General features: G+C 43.5%; 2 protein-coding genes and 1 long non-coding RNA gene across 10 annotated transcripts; 2 read left to right on the top strand and 1 right to left on the bottom strand.

Annotated features, from left to right (window-relative positions):
• The first annotated feature begins 4,789 nt into the window (after window positions 1-4,789).
• LOC129582856 (uncharacterized) lies at window positions 4,790-14,515 on the top strand. Of its 8 annotated transcripts, none has more exons than XM_055474480.1 (19): window positions 4,790-4,998; window positions 5,460-5,524; window positions 5,680-5,776; window positions 5,842-6,145; window positions 6,461-6,881; window positions 7,204-8,054; window positions 8,479-9,096; window positions 9,334-9,438; window positions 9,572-9,672; window positions 10,429-11,111; window positions 11,416-11,682; window positions 11,758-11,860; window positions 11,941-11,986; window positions 12,066-12,439; window positions 12,498-12,748; window positions 12,927-13,350; window positions 13,416-13,544; window positions 13,597-14,025; window positions 14,128-14,515. In XM_055474480.1, exons 9-18 carry the CDS (start codon window positions 9,592-9,594, stop codon window positions 14,014-14,016), a joined length of 2,778 nt encoding a protein of 925 aa, XP_055330455.1. In that variant the 5' UTR covers window positions 4,790-4,998; window positions 5,460-5,524; window positions 5,680-5,776; window positions 5,842-6,145; window positions 6,461-6,881; window positions 7,204-8,054; window positions 8,479-9,096; window positions 9,334-9,438; window positions 9,572-9,591; the 3' UTR covers window positions 14,017-14,025; window positions 14,128-14,515. The 8 variants fall into 8 exon arrangements, with proteins under 8 accessions (XP_055330455.1, XP_055330452.1, XP_055330450.1 ...); XM_055474477.1 differs by having other exon boundaries at window positions 5,635-5,776; XM_055474475.1 differs by having other exon boundaries at window positions 5,373-5,524; window positions 5,635-5,776.
• Window positions 14,516-14,708: 193 nt separating this feature from the next.
• Window positions 14,709-15,955, top strand: LOC129582860 (uncharacterized). Its single transcript, XR_008689691.1, has 3 exons — window positions 14,709-14,833; window positions 15,029-15,241; window positions 15,655-15,955. It is a non-coding gene; the product is annotated as an uncharacterized LOC129582860 (long non-coding RNA).
• A 968-nt stretch (window positions 15,956-16,923) lies between these two features.
• LOC129582858 (uncharacterized) lies at window positions 16,924-18,565 on the bottom strand. The gene is made up of 4 exons (XM_055474484.1): window positions 18,215-18,565; window positions 17,755-18,150; window positions 17,590-17,652; window positions 16,924-17,470 (listed from the first exon to the last, which is right to left on the bottom strand). Exons 2-4 carry the CDS (start codon window positions 17,951-17,953, stop codon window positions 17,304-17,306), a joined length of 429 nt encoding a protein of 142 aa, XP_055330459.1. The 5' UTR covers window positions 17,954-18,150; window positions 18,215-18,565; the 3' UTR covers window positions 16,924-17,303.
• Between the last annotated feature and the right edge of the window lie 18 nt (window positions 18,566-18,583).

The raw sequence follows: 18,583 nt of genomic DNA, 5'->3' as shown, positions 1-18,583 counted from the left end.
ATATTTCAAAAGCAGCTGGCGACGCCGGAGTCAGCAGGACACAAGTCAACAAGCTCATAAAAGAGCGTATAAAGAAGGAAAGATCGGTGTACGATACACGAACACGAATCAACCGAACTACTACATTCCTCCGGCGGAAGAACAACGAAAGCAGAGACCGAAACCAGGTCCCCAGGCTTGGAAGGACGCTGACTAAAAGATGCCATGCAGAACATAGGCGGGACTAACGGGTTCACCGCAGAAGACCTCTCCAATTACATGGCAGTTCAGTATGATTCCGGCCAAGAAAATATGAACGGGGATCGATTCAAGATCCAGAACGCGTTGGACAGTTTGGTCAAAGACGGAACCATCAGAACATGGAAGAAGGATGGAGTCGACCAATACGACTGGATCGCGAAAGCGTAAAACGGAAGAACATGTGGGAGGAAGGTCCACCACACAAAAAGAAGAATCAGAATCAGAAAAGAGAAAGAATGAGCAGACCGTAGTTCTCATTTTACTTTGAACCACACTCTGCAAAAAGAGTTGAATTAGCGAAGGGGCTATTTTACTTAGCGAATGGGCTAAGATGAGAAAGGTCACCATACAGTTGAGAATGGTTCAGTCAAAGAAGGATGACAAAAGGTCATCATGAAACAACGAGAAAGTCTCAGCTCAGCACTGCATAGCCTAGTTACTATAGGCGTAAAAATAGGCGTTGAGAAGGGTTAACGTAAAGGTCATAGCATTATAATGTTTGAGATTGCAGGCTGAGACATCAGAATGGCTGAACGGAGCCAACCCAACCAGAACGTGGCGAAAAAGGACAAGACCAGCGGTAAAGAAGGTCACGGGGATCCTTTGACGAATTACAACGAGGACTGCCCGGATTGTAAACGAAATAACATCCTGTCGAACGAACGTTTCCCATGCTGGACTTGCGTCGTGGCAGTACCGAACCAAGCAGTAGTGGTACCAGAAGAGGCGAGAAGGGGTAACCTCGATGTGTTCCGGCATTTGGTTCGGGAGACACATGGAAGAAACTGTCACCAGAAGACCGGATGATACTGGAAGATAAATACAGAATGTGGGTCGGACGCAGACCGATGGGATATCACCCTTGAACCGCCGAGAACACCGGAAGCGGATGCGTTCAGGAAGAAGTTTGAAGAAGACACGATGAGAATGGTACAGGAAAAGCGCAGGCAGAGCGAAAGCGGCTAGAAGAAAAGAAAGCTGCGGCAGAGAAGGGTCTAGCCGAAGCAGCTAAAGGTCACGCACCTGCCCCATTTGCGATATTGAAGAAACAAGATGAAGGAGAAGCAGCTGTAATCAGACAGTCGCTGATACAGCAGATTGACATCATCTTGCAAGATCCACTCGCGGTATCGAAAGAGAATACAAAATCTTCCTGGACGAAAAGGTCAACCTAACAAAAGGAAACAGACCATCCCAGGTTATCAAAATCGCGATCGAAGAGCGAATCGACAGGATGCGAAACTCGAAAAGAGAGAAAGATGTGGTTGAGGCCCTTCGGAACTTCAAAGAAGAGGAGTTCAAACGTATCGCCTCAAAGAGATGATCGCAACCGCTATGAAAGGTCATCAGACCGCTCCTGAGAAAGGTCATGGGAAAGACATCATAACGACCGATACAGTGGATATGCGAGATACGCGTACGTCGGAGCAAAGAGAAGGATGAAGAACGTATCCGACGTGAAAAAGAACAAAGAGAAAAGCGCCGCCAGAAGAAGCGGAAGAAAAGCGCTTGGCGGAGGAATACAGGAAATCAACGAAACCTGTAATAGGCAGCAGGAGAAGGAACGGGCTGCTAAGGAAATGCAGAATCGCGATTCACAGAATCGAGAAGGAAGAAGTGAGGCTCGAGTAAATCAACATCCTCAAAGGCCATATGATCAAGAGTGGGTCCAGGATAACTTGAATATGGATGATTATGAGTTTGGAGATAAATCTTACAACAGTAAAAGGTCATCCAGCTCAGAAAGCCACCGCACGCCTAAGAGCCCGCAGAATGCAATCAGTAGTTCATTCTGTTTGTTCAAGTCAGCCGAGAAACAACCGGCACAGCAGATGGATGAGGTCATGGAATGTCCAGCATCCTCAAATGTCATTGAAGTCCATGGAGACGAGGACATGCGACGTCGAGACGAAACATCATCTTCGATCTGGAGCGACAACTTACAAGCGCAGAGACGGCGAGCAATGCACCGCCAGAATCGGAATCAGAGAAGGGCGACAGAAAGTCAATCAAAGGTCACGGCCTGAGGAGACAATCCCTACAAACCATTGAGCTGGTATATGAAATGAACGACATCATGGAACAGACGAACGAGATTTGCCGTTCAGTGGGCATTGCCCGGATAATAAAGAAGAATTCGATAAGGTGTACTGGCTTCTCATGAACTTGCGCCAGGTCATCAACGATTCGGGATACGAAGGAGTACGAGTATGGGCAATGGGAAGATCTGATCATAACGCAAGAGTCAGCGAATCTTCATTACTTCCCGACGAGAGAATGCGGCCTTGTCAGTTTGATCGACCTGAGTCTCTTGAAACACCGTTGGACACACCGGATCCAACAGGAATGACACAGTTCCAGTATAGAGACATCAAGGAAAGACGTCTGCACGTGGCACAATTTGTGTTACGCCATGTAAATCCGGCGCTGAGACTCGCAGGAAGGGCTGCGTTGGGATTAGTGGTGAAACCAGATTCGCCACCTGATCACCGTGCCACGATCCAAAGATTTTTGCAGCAAGGCTTGGCCATTACGAAACGCACCACCAGTTGAGAAAGAGCGCTCAAAGAGGCACGGAGATACCGCCGGCACTGACCGCGCAGGTCATAAAGTTAGAACGCCAGTTGCGAACTTTAATTCTTCGGAAACGGCCAAGAAGCAGCTAAAAGACGTCCAAAAGGCGATGAAACGATGATAGCCTGCGACGTCAAGCACAAATGCATGCCCACCGATGTGCGGAACGGATCAGAGTCACGATGGGAACACGGTTCATCCAGCCATCCGACTTCGTCTACGAATTCATTCAAGAGATCGTTAACAAAAGCAGCTATCGACCGGAACTTGCGCGACAGCCGCAGGACAATGAAATGAGTCGACGTGGACGAAGAAACCAGCAGCTGCACTGGATTATGTCGAATTGTGCAAAGGTCACGAGACAATCCATACGATGAAGGATTGAAAGCGCGCATGGTCGACGCGAGAGATCACCTGATCCGTATCCAACGCAGACGTGACCGAAATCGTCACAGTGCTACGCAGCCGGAGCGAAGGAGACGAGCTGCAAGAGAGGAAAGGGAACCTCGAGATCGAACGTCTGATCGTAATGAAAAAGAAAGACGACGTTTCGATCGGAACCGCGACAATGGTTCAAATGATCAGTGATGACCTTTAGGCATCGCTGATGTGCTAGTTACGGCCATCAGTCGGCAACACGAGAATGGTGATAAAGGTACAGTATCAGGCGAAGGAGACATAACTTGTTGAACTGTCATATCGTTTGTGTTTCTATTGGTTTCAGAGTTTTATGCAGAGGATCAAGGCGATCCGAAATATGGGAGCGGAGGTCATCCGGCCCTCGAAGCAGGAAGAGTAACGGCGCTAACCGGCCTTCCTCATTTTACATTTAAAACGTCACTTTTAGAGTGTAGTTGCGGCCTACTGAGTCGGCACACTCTTTGCGGAATGACAGAAGCCACAAGGTGAAAAGAGAAAGAGTTCAAGAAAATAGAGTAAAACTTTCAGATGTTGAGGTTACGGCGATAACCGGCCTCAGAAGAAAGAGGAGTTACGGCGTTAACCGGCCCTCGAACCTGGTAAGGAAAAGAAGTAAAGGCCAATTTGCACTTACTACACGGAAAAGAAAAGGATGTGCGACCGAAGAAAATGGTTGAAAAGAAGGATGACCTTTACAAGGGAGGCAGCAGAACTGCTTGAAAGCCAAAATCGGCTAAGTCCTCCATGACCTTTAATACGGAACTCATCATGGAAAATGGATGACCTTTGGGATCGTCACGGCCCAAACGAGTCGCACATCAAGAGAAAGAGATGACCTTTGAGAACTTCACTGCTCAAGAGAGTCATCGAGAAAAAAGAGAATGATCTTACCAGGGAGGAAGCATGTTTGTCTTTCAAGACGTCCCTCCATGTCTACGAGGAAGAATCTCATTTTGCAGAAGTCGTACTTGATACGCGAATTATCCAAAGATGAAGCAGCAGTATTCGAAGTCGTACTTGATACGCACCTATTCCTAAGAAGCGGATCTCATTGTGATGATAAAGATTGCTCAAAAGAGCGAATGGACCAAAGCGGATTACGGTTGACAGGACCCAGTGACCTTTAGAGTCGGAGGATCCTAGTCGTTTTGATAATGAATTCTGTTGATATTTTTTACTGTTTTTACTTTTGTTCCGAGATCTCTTTATTCACACATGTAATTGGAATTTGTGATGTTAAAAGAGATTAAATCTCGATGTTTTATTAATCGCACAGACGAGCCGTCAAGGATCCCAAGGAATTGGACGTGGATTCTGCTTCGACGGAGCTCAGCCTCCCAGAGGCATGTGAGCGCAGGCGTACATGCGTACACCCTCGCTTTGGCAGTCTGTTGTGTTTGCTGCACGCCCGCCTTACGCGTGGCGGAAGCATCGTTGTTCTGCACGCACCCGCACTGTGTGGCGGCTACGTGCATTTTTCCACGTGCTTGCTGCAGTCAGCAATGCGGAGTTGTCGATGAGGAAATTCTATCGAATTTAGTCTTGTCATAAATTCCTAGCAGTCACGCCATTTCTCGCTTTCTGTAGCGTAGGCGCTTTTATAGCACTGCCAGGCTTTTTGGTAGGCAGAATCACGTCAATTCTGTTCCTACGCGTGAACCTTCACCAGGTCCACGCTCATAGTAGCACCGACGCAGGTTTTGGTGTTCGGATTTTCCGTGTTTCTTCTGTAACACAGCCATGCTGATGTCAAAAAACTAAAGCGTAAGTAAAATAGCCGACTGGGTTTAGACAGTATTTTAAATGGCATTGTTTCCAGGATAAAAATGTGTGTGCTATATATGGTGTACCGATTGCGCAAAGGTTTTACAAACAAATGCTAAATGACAAATGCTTTTTAGTTTTCAATCAAATGTTACTGACAGATGTTTTTTGCTACCAGACAAATGTTTTTAAAAAATTTTTAACAGACAAATGTTTCGGACAAATGTTTTTTACTTTCAGACAAATGTTTTTAAAAAAAATTTCACAGCCAAATGTTACTGACAAATGTAAGAAACATTCAAACATATGTTACTGACAAATGCCAGAAACTTTCAGACAAATGTTTCTGACAAATGTCTTGATGTGATTGTAAGTGCCGTCTCGTGCACCGGAGGCGCAAACTACGGACGCTGACATTTTTCGCAATTTTCCAAATTCCAATTCCACCCGTCCAATTACAGGGAAATTACTGGATCTCCGTATTTCGCTGGAAGTCCTTGTTGGTGCTGGAATCTTGCTTTTGACGGTACTGGATTGTTTTGGTTTTTTACCGTTGAAACGCTGGCTCCTTAGCTTCTTTCAAAGTTTTCCTTTTTTTTCCTTTTGTTTTCTTCTATCGTCTCTCTTAATGTACAGCTAACGGCATTTTAATGGATCAGTTCTATGAATTTGCGTACTCAGTTGTAAGGCGTGCTGCGCGATTCCTGACAGCTCCGAATGGGGATCACGATCAGGATGGCGTTGACGGTGCGCTAACGCAGATAGATTATTTACTTGGGTAGGAAGCGATTGGAAAAGAAACTGTTGGCGAGATTGTTTTTTTATAACTGTCCATTTTAACAGATACACGCGAAACATTTGCGAAAATTATCCGGAGGAACAGACTGTGCAAGCTCAAGAGTTATTCGATGTGTTGGTACACTGTGCTGACGATTTACGGGGGTTACTTCAAGAAGATGAGGATGGAACGAGGTCTATTTTTGCGATCAATTTGGACACTAATTCGTACGGGAAAATATTGATTCCGGAGGATGCTTTGGCTCATCTACGATTAGAAGGATTCACTGTTAACGATATTGCTGGGTTTTATGGAGTATCGCGTAGGACACTTACTTACAGATTGGCAGCAGCTAACCTCAATCAAAAGGTAAGCCTATTTTTTATCATCCACAGCTGAAACCGTTATAGATTTCTATTATTAGTTTCTCATAATAATGAACTCACACAGCTCGTTTGCGGTAAAAATATTTCTATGCCGCTCTGTTTTGTTACCAGTATTATTTGCTGGTTTTGCTATGTTATACTGAACGGCAGTTAAATGCAGTAAATGGTTTTAGTTTTTAGACACTGGTACTGAGACTACTGACTAGAATTTCATTGATTTATTTAAAGGCTTAGTGGCTGTAAGTCATAGCTGTATTCAGTGCTTAATTAGTTATAACTGAATTTGCTTGCGTCGAAGTTTGTAGACATTACGGATGATAATTTGGATTTGGTGATTGCGGATATTTTGAATTCATTCCCGAATGTCGGTTGTCGTTACGTTCATGGCCAGCTGAAAGCGGGCGGACTGATGGTGCAACGCAGACGAATTTTGGCTTCTTTGAAACGACTTGATCCATACGGAGTAGCCAACCGATTTTTCCATTTTGTTCCGCGACGCGTGTACTCAAATTCTGGACCGAATGCTTTGTGGCATATTGATGGGAATCATAAGTTAGTGCGATGGGGATTCGTGATTCATGGTATTATCGACGGATATTCGCGATCGGTTATTTCGCTTGTCGTTGCCACTAACAATCGCGCTAGCACGGTGCTGCAAGCATTCTTGGCTGGCGCTGAAGCGTGGGGTGTACCGTCGAGAGTGAGAAGCGATTGTGGTGGTGAGTGGGAAGTGCTACAGATACCTATTTCTCTACAATACTACGTTACATTTCTTTTGCTGTAATATATTTAAGAATTTCAAAATAAATGTGCATTTCTGTTAACAGCGTCGAGTACAGTTTTTCGAGTACAGTTTTTCAGGAGCAACGGATATTATTATCTTTTTTTGGCGGCGCTGAAAATCGGAAGATTATGCAGTGGTCATCCTGTACACGTGTTACTCGTAACCGTAGATGCGTCACCAATATTTTGTTTTTTTAAGTATTCTGCGAGACAGTTGCCTAATTTGCGGTTAACACGTTTGTTCATCGTTAAATTTAGGGGAAAATTTTGGAGTAGCACGTTGGATGGAACATTACATGGGAGAAAATCGCGCAAGCATCATTATGGGACCGTCGGTTCACAATCAGCGGATAGAACGGCTGTGGAGGGATTTAGGCCGCGTTGTGATTAAGCTGTTCCGATCAGTTTTTATACACATGGAAAACTTGGGAATTTTGGATTTCACGAGCCCCCGCGATATGATGATTTTACATTTGGTTTATCTGGGAAAGATCCAAGAAAAGCTTGAGCATTTCATTTCGTTCTTCAATAACCATAAGCTTAGAACGGAAGGCGGGAAGTCGCCAAGGCAGCTTTTCCTTCTCGGTTGTCAGCAAGAAGGACTGAAAGGATTCGCGCTACACCAAGTATTAAGTGAAGATAACCAATTGCCAGATGCTGATGTAGATGAACCTCAAAATTTTCCGGAATATATACGGAACCAAGTATCCCATTCCAGAGATTCAGTGCCGGTCATGGATGTGATTAGTAGCTTTCCTGATGAAGCTCATTTGATACGGACTAGCATCGATGTTACAGTGGATGATGGAGTTTATGGAGTCAACATTTTTCGTGCAGCTAAGGAATTGATAGAGCATCATTTTGATTGAAGAAAGACTGTTTCTTGTGTGTCTGCAAAGTGAGTTGACGTTGCGAGTGCGCGGATGATACCAGGCATCCATTTATTCTTATATCCGGTACGCGGTAAATGGTTTTATGCGCATAAAAGCAATGAAGCGTTTTTCCTGCCAGCCATGTTTCGTGGTAGTTGTGCTTATGAGTGGAGAAGATTGATATTTTGGGGAAAGGAAAGAGCGAGTAGAATCTTGGAATTCGGACATCACAGAACAGTAAGTGAAAAGAGGAAAACGTTTAAACAGCGTAAAATGTTGATAATAGTACAGTAACTTTACAGTTACAACGTAAAATATGGTTAGAATCGTTAGGTTACAAAACCCTTATATCGTCGTTAATAACAAATTAAAAACTATGTAATGATTGGTGACAAAACGGAATCCTTTGTGGGCTGTTCTGTTAGTCGTTTTTGGAGATAGAAGTATCCATAACAAATGCCACAGTGCAGTAAAATGTTACGGCAGGATACTGCCATTTAACTGCCTTTTTTTTGCTGGGCGTACGGTATATGGTTAGTTTCACTATTACATTACAAAGTCGGACTTGCATTGTTTCGTATAGCAGAAGCTACTTGGATTGTTTTGCTTGCCTCTCTGTTTTGTGTCGTATACTATATCTTATTTTTATTTTGTTGTATAGTGCAATATCTGGTAACTCCTGGTCTAAATCCGGAAACGGTACATGAAGATGTCTCCTCGGGTTCGGAGAGCAGGAATAGATCACTGGATGTTTTGCGGACTACGGCAAACGAGACGTTGCGCAACGACAATTGTTATCATCTAATCGTGGTGTTGATTCTCCTCGGCCGGCTTCCTCGCGGGAATCTTGTGTGGAAGACGAGTTGCGCAAAAGCTGTGATGAAACAGACCGCGCCGCATCTCCAGATGGTGGGAATGGCTTAAAAGCTGCCCGGAAAATGCGATGCAGGCAGCTGCTTTTGGCCAAACGGGAAGCGGATAAATTAGCAAAAAATCACAATTAAGCTCAACGAAAAGTCGAGGAGCGGAAGGTTTGAGATGCCAAAGTTTAACGCATTTTAGCGGTGGAGGACGGTGATGTCACCGGTGGAGCTGATAGTGAATTCAGCCGCCAAGCGCCTTGCCAGTGTGACATCCTTCAACAAGCTTTCTATCGAGTTGCCTCAGTTGAGCCAAAAAGAACATGGTCTGATGTTTACGGAAATGAGTCGTGATCGGTCTCTACAGCTGGTCAAACAATTGAAACGAGATCATCCAAATGTTCACGCTGGATCCAAAGGTAAGGCTATTTTCCGTTGCCGTGTAAGTAGGAGCGGTGTCAGCAATCAGCAAACAAAAAATGATGAACTTGTGGTGATGTCCCGTAACAGTCCCCGTGGTTTTCCCTTTGTTGAGATAATGATAAATATACCGTAACTGCTCGTGAATTACCGTGTAAGACCGTCGGTGCACTTTTATTATTCGTGTACGACATAAAAACATCTCAGTTGGAAATATATGCATCTGCATGATGCAGGTATAGGAGGGAAAGAAAAGGACTTGACGAAAAACGAATGAAGTAAAAGAGTCGACAGAGTCACCAGCCCGTGAAAAGCATTACGGCCTTCAGTTTGGGAGCAGAGTAAGCATTGACTGTACTTATTCTAACAGCTTTTTTTAAACTTCGGCTGCTATTCAGTCATTTTTTAGGTTTATTATCATGATTTATGTGGTCAGAAACTAATGACTTAAGGGTTACTTTTTGTATTTTATAGTCTCCAATCCGTATGGTTGGATGGAACTGAGAAGTATAATGCAAAACTACCCTCTAGTATCTGTACATGGGAAAGTGATTTGTATGCTGTGTGGCAGGCAAGTAAGTATTAGCAGTCCATTTGAGTCGTGGCATGCCAGTGATGTTATTCTGGATTGCGAAATTCGACCTTTCACATGGAATAAATCTGTCGACTTTATATGAATCGAAATCCAGTGCCAAAATATTTGTATTTGCTTGTTCGGCGTGATTCGAAATGCTTCTGTTTTAAGCCTCCATAATGGTTGGTTAGGTTTTCTGCCTTAATATTCTGTTTTTTTTCACTACTGTATTTACAAACATTTGCAATGATGAGGATATTGTTTTGTGGTACTTTTTTGGTTACGAAGAAGAAAAAGCAGTTAAGTGTTTTAAATTTGTATGATCGCAGTTCGGTTGGCGGTAAAGTGCATTTTGATAACAGTACACAATGGTTGACAATACAGATAATGGCGGCATATGGACATGAAAATTACCGCCGATGGGGTGCGTTTTTTGGTTCCCATCAGTATACCGCCGGTATTGCCAGGATCGCTATTGGCTAATTACGAGCTAGTAGCATATCATTGGCCCCTTCTGACTAATGCTTGTGTAAAACCGTGATTGCCGCCTCTGGATTACGCGGCAAAATTAGATGCTTGTGGTAATTCCCTGATTATTTCTAAAATTTAATGTTGAGTGGGCCTCATAACCGCATTTTAGTGGAAGTATTTGACTTTTTTGTTTTGCGCAGTGCGCATTTGGTTTTTCATTATGGCGGAGCCCGTAGAATTCGTTTATAGATGTCAGGGGTGCGGCTGTCAAATTCCGTTACCGCAGGAAATGGATTTTTCTTGGAGTGGCTCGGTAGGACGAAGCCGATGCAGCAATCAAGGATGTGGTCATTACTTAGGCATGCATGTTTTGGCTAACGGGATCGCGATTATCGGAGCCGAAGTGGACCAGCGATCCAGAAACCCAGAAGGAGCGAATGCCAACAGCGTAACCGATGCCACATCGACGAATGCCAGTAGAACTGGACAGTATGCTATCAGTACTGTCAGAAAGGGTGGACAGCAAGTGCACGGAGGATTCGGTGGGTCGGCAACGGGAAGTATGGTCCGCAGCTCTTTTGATAATACGAATACGTGGTTCGGGATGCGTGGAAACGTGTTGCAGCCGACCATGATGCAGCAATATGGACTATCCGGCAGTCCAGTCAGTGCGGGATTATCTGGGATTCCAAGATTCCCTGTCCGTGGGCCGAAAACATATGGGTTTCCTGCATCTGGCGGTTTTGGGACATCCAGTTTCGCTTCCTCAACGCCCAGTGGTCGGAATAGCGGCCGCGGTCAAGGAGGGGCGAAGCGCTTCCGAGGAGAAAGCTGGCGATCTCCGGCGCCACCGACGCCGGCGGCGCCGCCTGCTGAAGAAACGGATCCAGAAGTCGCGTGGGTGCATAAGTGGACGGTGTACTGTTTTCGATATAATGACAATCATGGGATTCCGACTGCGAGACAAACGTAAGTGTTTTTTAAAATGCGTAATGTAAAAAATCTATCATAAGTATGGTTTTTCGATACTTTAAACTGTTAAACTGAAGTACTGGATATTAACTTCTGCTGCAGTTCAGCCTTTTAAAGCTTATTCTAACGAATGAACGATATGTAAACTGATGACAGCTTTCGTTCGTATGCTGATGTTTGAAAATAATTTTAAATGTTATTAATGGCCTTCACTTAAAATTATTTTTTTTGTGCTTCACCAGTGCATAGTGTTTCGATGGCTTGTCGGCCTTTTATATGTCCACATAAGTACATTTTGCAGTGACGGTGCAAACGAAATGGAACTGATGCATTTGGCTGGGCTCGTAAAAGATATCAATTTCGAAAAATTGAATCTCACTGGAGACTTCATCAATGCCAAAATCATGGCCGCGTTTAATCATTTTCTGAAAGGTCGGCCGTGGATTCGGCTCACCCGCATTCCTACGAATACTATGAATAAGAACAAGTCGAAGTTGAAACCAGAAGGAAACAATGTTCACTCATGGGATTTGCCGCTCTCCTCCACTACTTGGTCACAATACCACAGGCATGCACAGAAATGTGTCTGTTTTTAAATGCACGGAAATGTTTCAGAAATGTTGAATTACACTACGATCTTCAGATACACCGAAAAGCTTCCACAAGAGTCGCGGCGTCGCATGTATATCGCCATCAGGGAAGGGATGATAACAATTCCGCTGGACGTTGTGCAGCAGTTAGCAGATGTAAGTACGAGTACAATGCAGAAATTAGACTCTTTGAGCTGAAATCTGACATGCCGCACTTTGATTTCTTTGCTTTTCAGTCCAAAGGTGTTTCTGTGGCTGATCTGACGCTGTATGGCATTGAAGGTAATATTATGCCTAACATTTCGAAATTAAGAACATCGTTCAAATGATTGTACTTGGTCAGATCAGTTTTTTTACTTAGACGAGCAGTTTGATACGATCTCTGGTCCCAGTACATCCGGACATGCTAGCACATCTAAGCCCAGTACATCCGGACATGCTGGCACATCTGGACAGAGTACATCCGGACATCCTGGCACATCTGGACAGAGTACATCCGGGATAAACCGCGGGACCGGTAGATCTCCACGAGTGTTCTGCTTCGATGATTCACCTTCTCCTCCGTCATCTCCACGGCGTGCTCCAAGTGGCATTAGAGGTTCTTCTGCGTTGAGTAGAGCGCAACAAAACGAAAGCTTAAGTGGAAGGCGAACGGTTCTGGACGTTATAACAGTGGATGCTTCAGAAGGCGGTAGTGCGGACGAAGCTGAAAATACCGGGCGGAATGTACCTAGGGTAAATCAGCGTTGGTTCTGCAGTATTTAATTTAACAATTCATTCGTATAAATTTCAGAAATTGGATATGGGTACTGTAGAGTTGCCTGCGCCAACCAGCAGCCGGTTAACACTGCGAGATTTGAGAGAGGAACTTTGCTTTAACGTTACCGGCGTCTTCCCTATGGACAAACCGGACAGCCCGGATAAGGAAATTTTTTTTGATTGGATCCCAGGTGAAAACGACAATGTTCAGAATTACATCGATTTTTATCTGGCTCGGGCGGACGCTTTAGCGAAGATTGGAAGGATGACCGTACGCATGGACGAGTAAGCAAAAATTGTTGAAAACGTTATATTGACCAGTATTTACTTCGACTGCATGTTGTATTCAGCTGCTGTAAAGCACAGCATGGCATAGCATACGTAAAGCGAGTAAGTATGATTTCAATCATAGTTCATAGCTTAAGGTCTATTACTGTGTTTTTATAGTGCTGTGTTTTTGTAGTGCTTTTGATTGTAATGGACCGTACAAAGAATGCATCGCGCAGCTGCTTGCCGGATTTCGAAAATACCTCATTCCGAACTTGGGCATTGCTTTATTTGATGGATATTCAAAAGATGAAGAGGATGATGAGGGGTTTGTGCTAATTACCGCTGTCCCAATTTTTACGGAGGAAGGACACAATGCACTACGTGCATTTGGATTTCTGCTTCGCGAGGGCATCTTGCATGGATGCCCGTTCCCGGACTGGTTTAATTCCTCCGCGTTACGTTATCTGTTGAACCTACCAATCCAGTTGAATGACATTTTTGTCTTCGCACCAACCATAGGAGATATTATCCAGGACATTCTGCATGGCCCTGGCGAGATTGCCTTAGAAGAAATGGCGAATTTTAGCATGTGGGCAGAGAGTAACCCTGCGTTCCCGGTAAATAAAAAAACCACCAAATACCGACCGGCCTTTTCATCGATTATTATTTAACTTATTTGCAGTGGGCATCATTAGTTAAACTTGGTCGGGAAACGCTTTGCCGTTACATGGCTGTCTATGAGCTCTGCACCAAGCGTTCTGCAAATCTGAAGTTCGTGTATGAAGGATTAACGGCTGGGAAAATGGGGAAAGTATGTATTTATCTTTTCATAAATTTTTGCTTCTCACACATTCGGTTTACAGGAACTGTTACAAATGCGACTCGACTGGAAACCTTTTGAAGAAGGCCTTTATGCCGGATCAGTGATTGAAGGCCGCGATTTGTTAGAGCAGTTCAGACAACTGAATGAGGCAAATGCGACCGAAGAACAAGTGCAGATGGTTGCGTGGCTGGATGAGATTTGCGTTGATGATCTGGACTCTCGCGAACGGAAACAACTGCTTAGATTTATTACCGGATCGAACATCATACCTGCTGTACCGAGAATTTCCATCGATTTTTTCGCTGAACGTGATGGAAACCGTCGGCCTACATCGCGAACATGTTCGAACATCTTGAAGCTGCCGATTGGAGTGCATTCGAAAGAGAAACTTCTAGAACTGTTGCAGGACTGCATTGCCGCCGTCGACAACAAGATGCAGGGGTATTTCCAGTTCAAATAAAACAGCAAGGTAATTAGTTGATGCCTTAATTTTGTACTGCTAGTTTCCGTGTTTTTTTCGATAGTGTCAGCCGACAGAAGACGGATTATTTATGGCAGTTTTTTCTTGCAGAATTATGGGGTGGAAGTAATTCCGATGTCGAGCGGATCGTGTTAACGACTAATGGACGGGCATTGATAGCTAACTAGACTTACCAATAAAATGAGCAGGTTACGCTTTCTTAAGTTTTTAAATTCCCATCGCAGTAGATAATTTTTAATGGCATTGATATCTGCGCAGAAATGTAATTTTTCAGTTTTTCAACGTTAATTGGAAGGGACGTGCGCTTATGAATTTGTGCTTATAAATTCCGTTTTGCTGTGCGGCTGTTACCGGCTAAATTTGAGCGAGCTGTACGTGTGTTTGCATTTTTCTTTGAGAGATGGTTAATGCCGGCTAAATTTATGCGAACTGTACTTGTATACCTGTGTTTACATTCTGGACAAGGTCTAAATCGTAATAAAACAGTAATGAAATTTAGTATTTTATTACGAACCTGGTTTTCTGTGTGCCTTTTATTTCGTGCAAAAGCAACCATCCCACAGCTAGTACACTCCATGTACAGCACATTAATTAGTCCACAAAATGCCGTTCTAATTATGGGATTAGCGTTTATTTATCGGACGAGCTTGCAGTATAAAAATCACGGCCGGGTGAATTTTTATTTGACAGATTCCTTGTTAAGCGATCGAATTCATTGGCACTGGACCGTTTAACGCGCATATTCGTTTCATTGAAAAAATGATTGCTCGGATTATTTGCGTTTAGTCAGTATTAGGTATGTACTAGGCGCGTGGGCTGCACTGTGACCTTTATGCATGGTGACAAATTCTCTAACGCATTCCCGCTTAAACGTGCGATTAATCGGGCTTTTGCTATTAATACAAGCTCTGCGATTTTTTTATGACAATCCCAGAGATATATTGGTGATACTTATTTGTATTATCAGAGCGGTAAATTGTTGGCTTTCCAGGTGCCACACACAATCTAGCAACCGCCGGGCTCGTTCGCCAAAGTCGATCGTATGCTGGTTCAAAGTCTAATTACGTATCAGGAGGATATGGTGGCCGTCGCGGCTACAGCACGGGTATTCGCGGATACAACGGCCCAGTGTATCAGGGAGTGGGCGGGATCCCGGAAAACGGAGATGTCAACATCTTCGATTACCTCGGCATGACCATTCTAAGTATGGACAAACGCTTGTTGTCTTCGTTGAAGTAATCAGCTACTCAAATCAAGTGCTTCATTATCTGAAAACAGTAAGCGATTATAGCTAACAGCAACGCTAGAATTTCCTTACAGGTACAATAATTATATTCATTACATTACATATGTACGGAGTACAAGCATTATTTAACAAAAAACCACTCCTGTGGCTCCTATGACGCCTACAAATAACTGCAGTTCCTTAATAATTTTTAAGCACCTACAAGTATTTTGCAATCTCTAAACGCAGAAATGAACTTTTTTTATTTTTTTGAATTGATACCTTTATTTTTTTGAATTACGACAAAAGTTTTGTGCTAATATCAACGTTTTACGGCCGGCTACATTAGCTGGATTTTGCGTACTCGTAGTAATTGTAATGATTTTTTGCAGTACCTTTGTACGCTGCAATGTTTGGAGAAATGAATGCGTTCAGTAATGCGAGCGGAATGGGAAATCTAGCGATTCCCAGTGTGCCACAACCACCTGCTGGTTACGGTGACCCTTACGGAGGTTACGGCGGCGGTTACGGATATGGTGGCACAGGACGCTTACCAGTTAACACCAGTATTCGGCGGTGTTGGCGGATTGTAGTTCCCGAAAGTGTTCGTGTAAGTATACGAGCACAGATATTAGTTTAGATATTTGAAGTACTGCACTATGCACCCACACTACCGACTGTCTCGGATGTTAATTTACTGGGCGCAACATTGAACAAATAATATTTATAGTTTCTTTCGGTTTATTAATTGTAAACAGTTTATTTGTATTTTCAGTTGTAGCTATAATTGTTTCAATCCATAATAAAAGCTCGGCTTAGGTTTGATTGGTACATCGTATTAAAATCGTACCAAAATTCTCACGCTGTTTATAATTTACCACATAAAATTGTTTCAGCATATAACAAATTATATTCATACTTGACAGCCTGCATTTCACGGCACTTTAAAAAAGTTCCAAGCTGCCGGAATCAAGCATTACAATTACCGCCACAAGAGCAAGTAAAGCATGTCAGCAGTCAGCGAGCATTTGTATCGTTTTCGTATGCAGACGTCAGTTAAACATTCGCTAATTACATATCGAACACCATTAAGGAAAAAAGTTCAATTTCGTCCTTAAGGCATGCAAATCTTAATAACGCTTACTAATATTTTGAAAAATTCCACTTATTTTAATTTGTTATAATTAAGAAGCTCTCGATTCGACACGGCACCGAAAAGCGTCAGCCGTTTGCCTGAGAAGTTAGAAATTTGCCGCTTTAGCAGTCAGAACTTAGAAGTATTAATCTGTCAATCAGTCAAGTGATATTAAATGTGCGGAAAGCGTAATTAAAATGTGTTCAGTTGATTAGAATTCGCAACATAAATCAGCAGGTCTTAGAGATCCGGAGAAAGACAAGCGGAGACTGCGGAGTTATCCGATATTTACATTGCGCAGACTTAAGAATTTTTTTCTGTCTTATACAATATTAATTAATGGATTACTGCTGTAGTGTTTCACTTCTTTTGTCTTCGACCGTACCGTTTTATTATGAATAAAATTTAAAACACTCATTAACAGAAGCCGCACCTTTTACGCAGCTACCGCAGAGAAGTAAGGACAGAGAAGTCTGTAGTTTCGTTGGTGTGATGAGAATTATTTCGACACAACAGCAAGCTGGAATTCACACTTTATTAAAGTCTTGTCTTTAACGAAAAATCATCTTAACGATCAAAGGGCAAAGGGAAGCCAGCCAATATTAGCAGAAAAAGTAAAAAAAAAGGAATTACAGTTAAATGGAATTATCGCGATAAACGGCAAGGAATTACCTAAAAAACTATATCTACTGGCAAACAAGACCACTTAGGAACATTTCACCATCCTGTGCCCATCAACCACAAAAACAACATCCTGAGACACCAACTCCCAAAATCAGCTCGCCTGACCAACCTTGGCAAGAAAACAAAACAACCCCGCTGTATTGTGCACCAACAATGGAAAAACAATCTTCACACAGTTCGTATCCTGTCGTTCTTTACGCTTTATCGCTATCATGGCGTCGTTTAAACAGGCCCACCAAACTCACGCGACTCCCGTGTTTCTCCGCATTGGCGGATTTCCGGCGCGTGCAGACTGGATCCGACCGGTACGCTGCGCTGGGATTTACTCGGCCCTTCGTGGCCCAGGATACTGGAACTGGTCTTGGCACGCTCCCGGCTATCCACCACATCTACTTCACGTTCATCATAGCATTCCAAAAGAATTAGAAAATTCAATTAAATAAAAATCGAAAAAAGTCAAACAATTTATCCTGCTGTTGGATATTTTTTACGACTGCAATATTCTCACCATTGTCCATATCACCACCAAAAGATTCACTGCGTCCGACACGTGGCTTTGGCACAGTCGATTCTACAAACAAAACGTTAAATTATGGTACGCTGATCGTAAATTTCATTAACCCCTTCAACACAACCAAATTTTAAAACAGCTCAAAGTATAAAGAATCCTTACCAGAATTGCTTTCGAGAGCCAGCTCCGGAACGTCCGGCACTCCGTTAGACGAATGTCCATTACTCTCCGGCGAGCTAAAAGCCTCAAACAACTCGCGACTTTGGCACGGGCACGGCGTGTTCCGAGCCGTTAAAGAGTGGCGACGGAGTGTTGCGTGACAGGATCCTGGAATAAGCAATGGCCCTCTCCGCACTGTCATCACCGGCCTCCAAACCGGCCTGGCGTGCCTCCTTCAGACTGAGTAGCTGCATGTTGGGCGACAGTGCTGAAAGGAACCAAATCTTTTCGATCCATTCCCGCATTCTCTGTTCGTCATCCGCAGCAAATAAAAATTCGGATACATCGCACAAATGCAGACGGAAGAGTGGAGACAAAGTCCTTCTTTTTATCGTATGCCTAAAAGATACGCATAACATATCAGCAATACTGCCTTTTGGGAAATGTCACGATAGAAACCTACCTGACTGATTATGCATTTGTAGAGATTAAGCGGCGGCAACGCTGCGTTGCGATCGTAATAAGATAGCTGCTTCTTCCTGAACAAACGCAGCAGCTGTCTGCATAACACGGTGTGGAAGGTCTTCCACGATCGGGATGATGACTTGACTCCAGTTCCTGCTTCCGATCTAACATGCCTTCCATATCAAGCGCTGCAGTAAAAAAAGGTGCATGAGAGATTTTACGCAAATAAACGCTTCTCGACTACCAACTGAAAGAACCCCGGTTAAAAAACTGATCGATTCGCATAGTACTATAGAAAATAAATTCGTAAATAAATAAATTTGACTTGTACTTGCTATGATAGCACTGTAATTCACCATCAGCAACT

Source organism: Paramacrobiotus metropolitanus, unplaced genomic scaffold (genome assembly GCF_019649055.1).
Source record: "Paramacrobiotus metropolitanus isolate TYO unplaced genomic scaffold, Prichtersi_v1.0 Parri_scaffold0000008, whole genome shotgun sequence".
NCBI classification, from domain to species: Eukaryota; Metazoa; Tardigrada; class Eutardigrada; order Parachela; family Macrobiotidae; genus Paramacrobiotus; species Paramacrobiotus metropolitanus.
The sequence above is the reverse complement of the archived record's forward strand: the minus strand, read 5'-3'. Positions and strand labels throughout refer to the sequence as shown.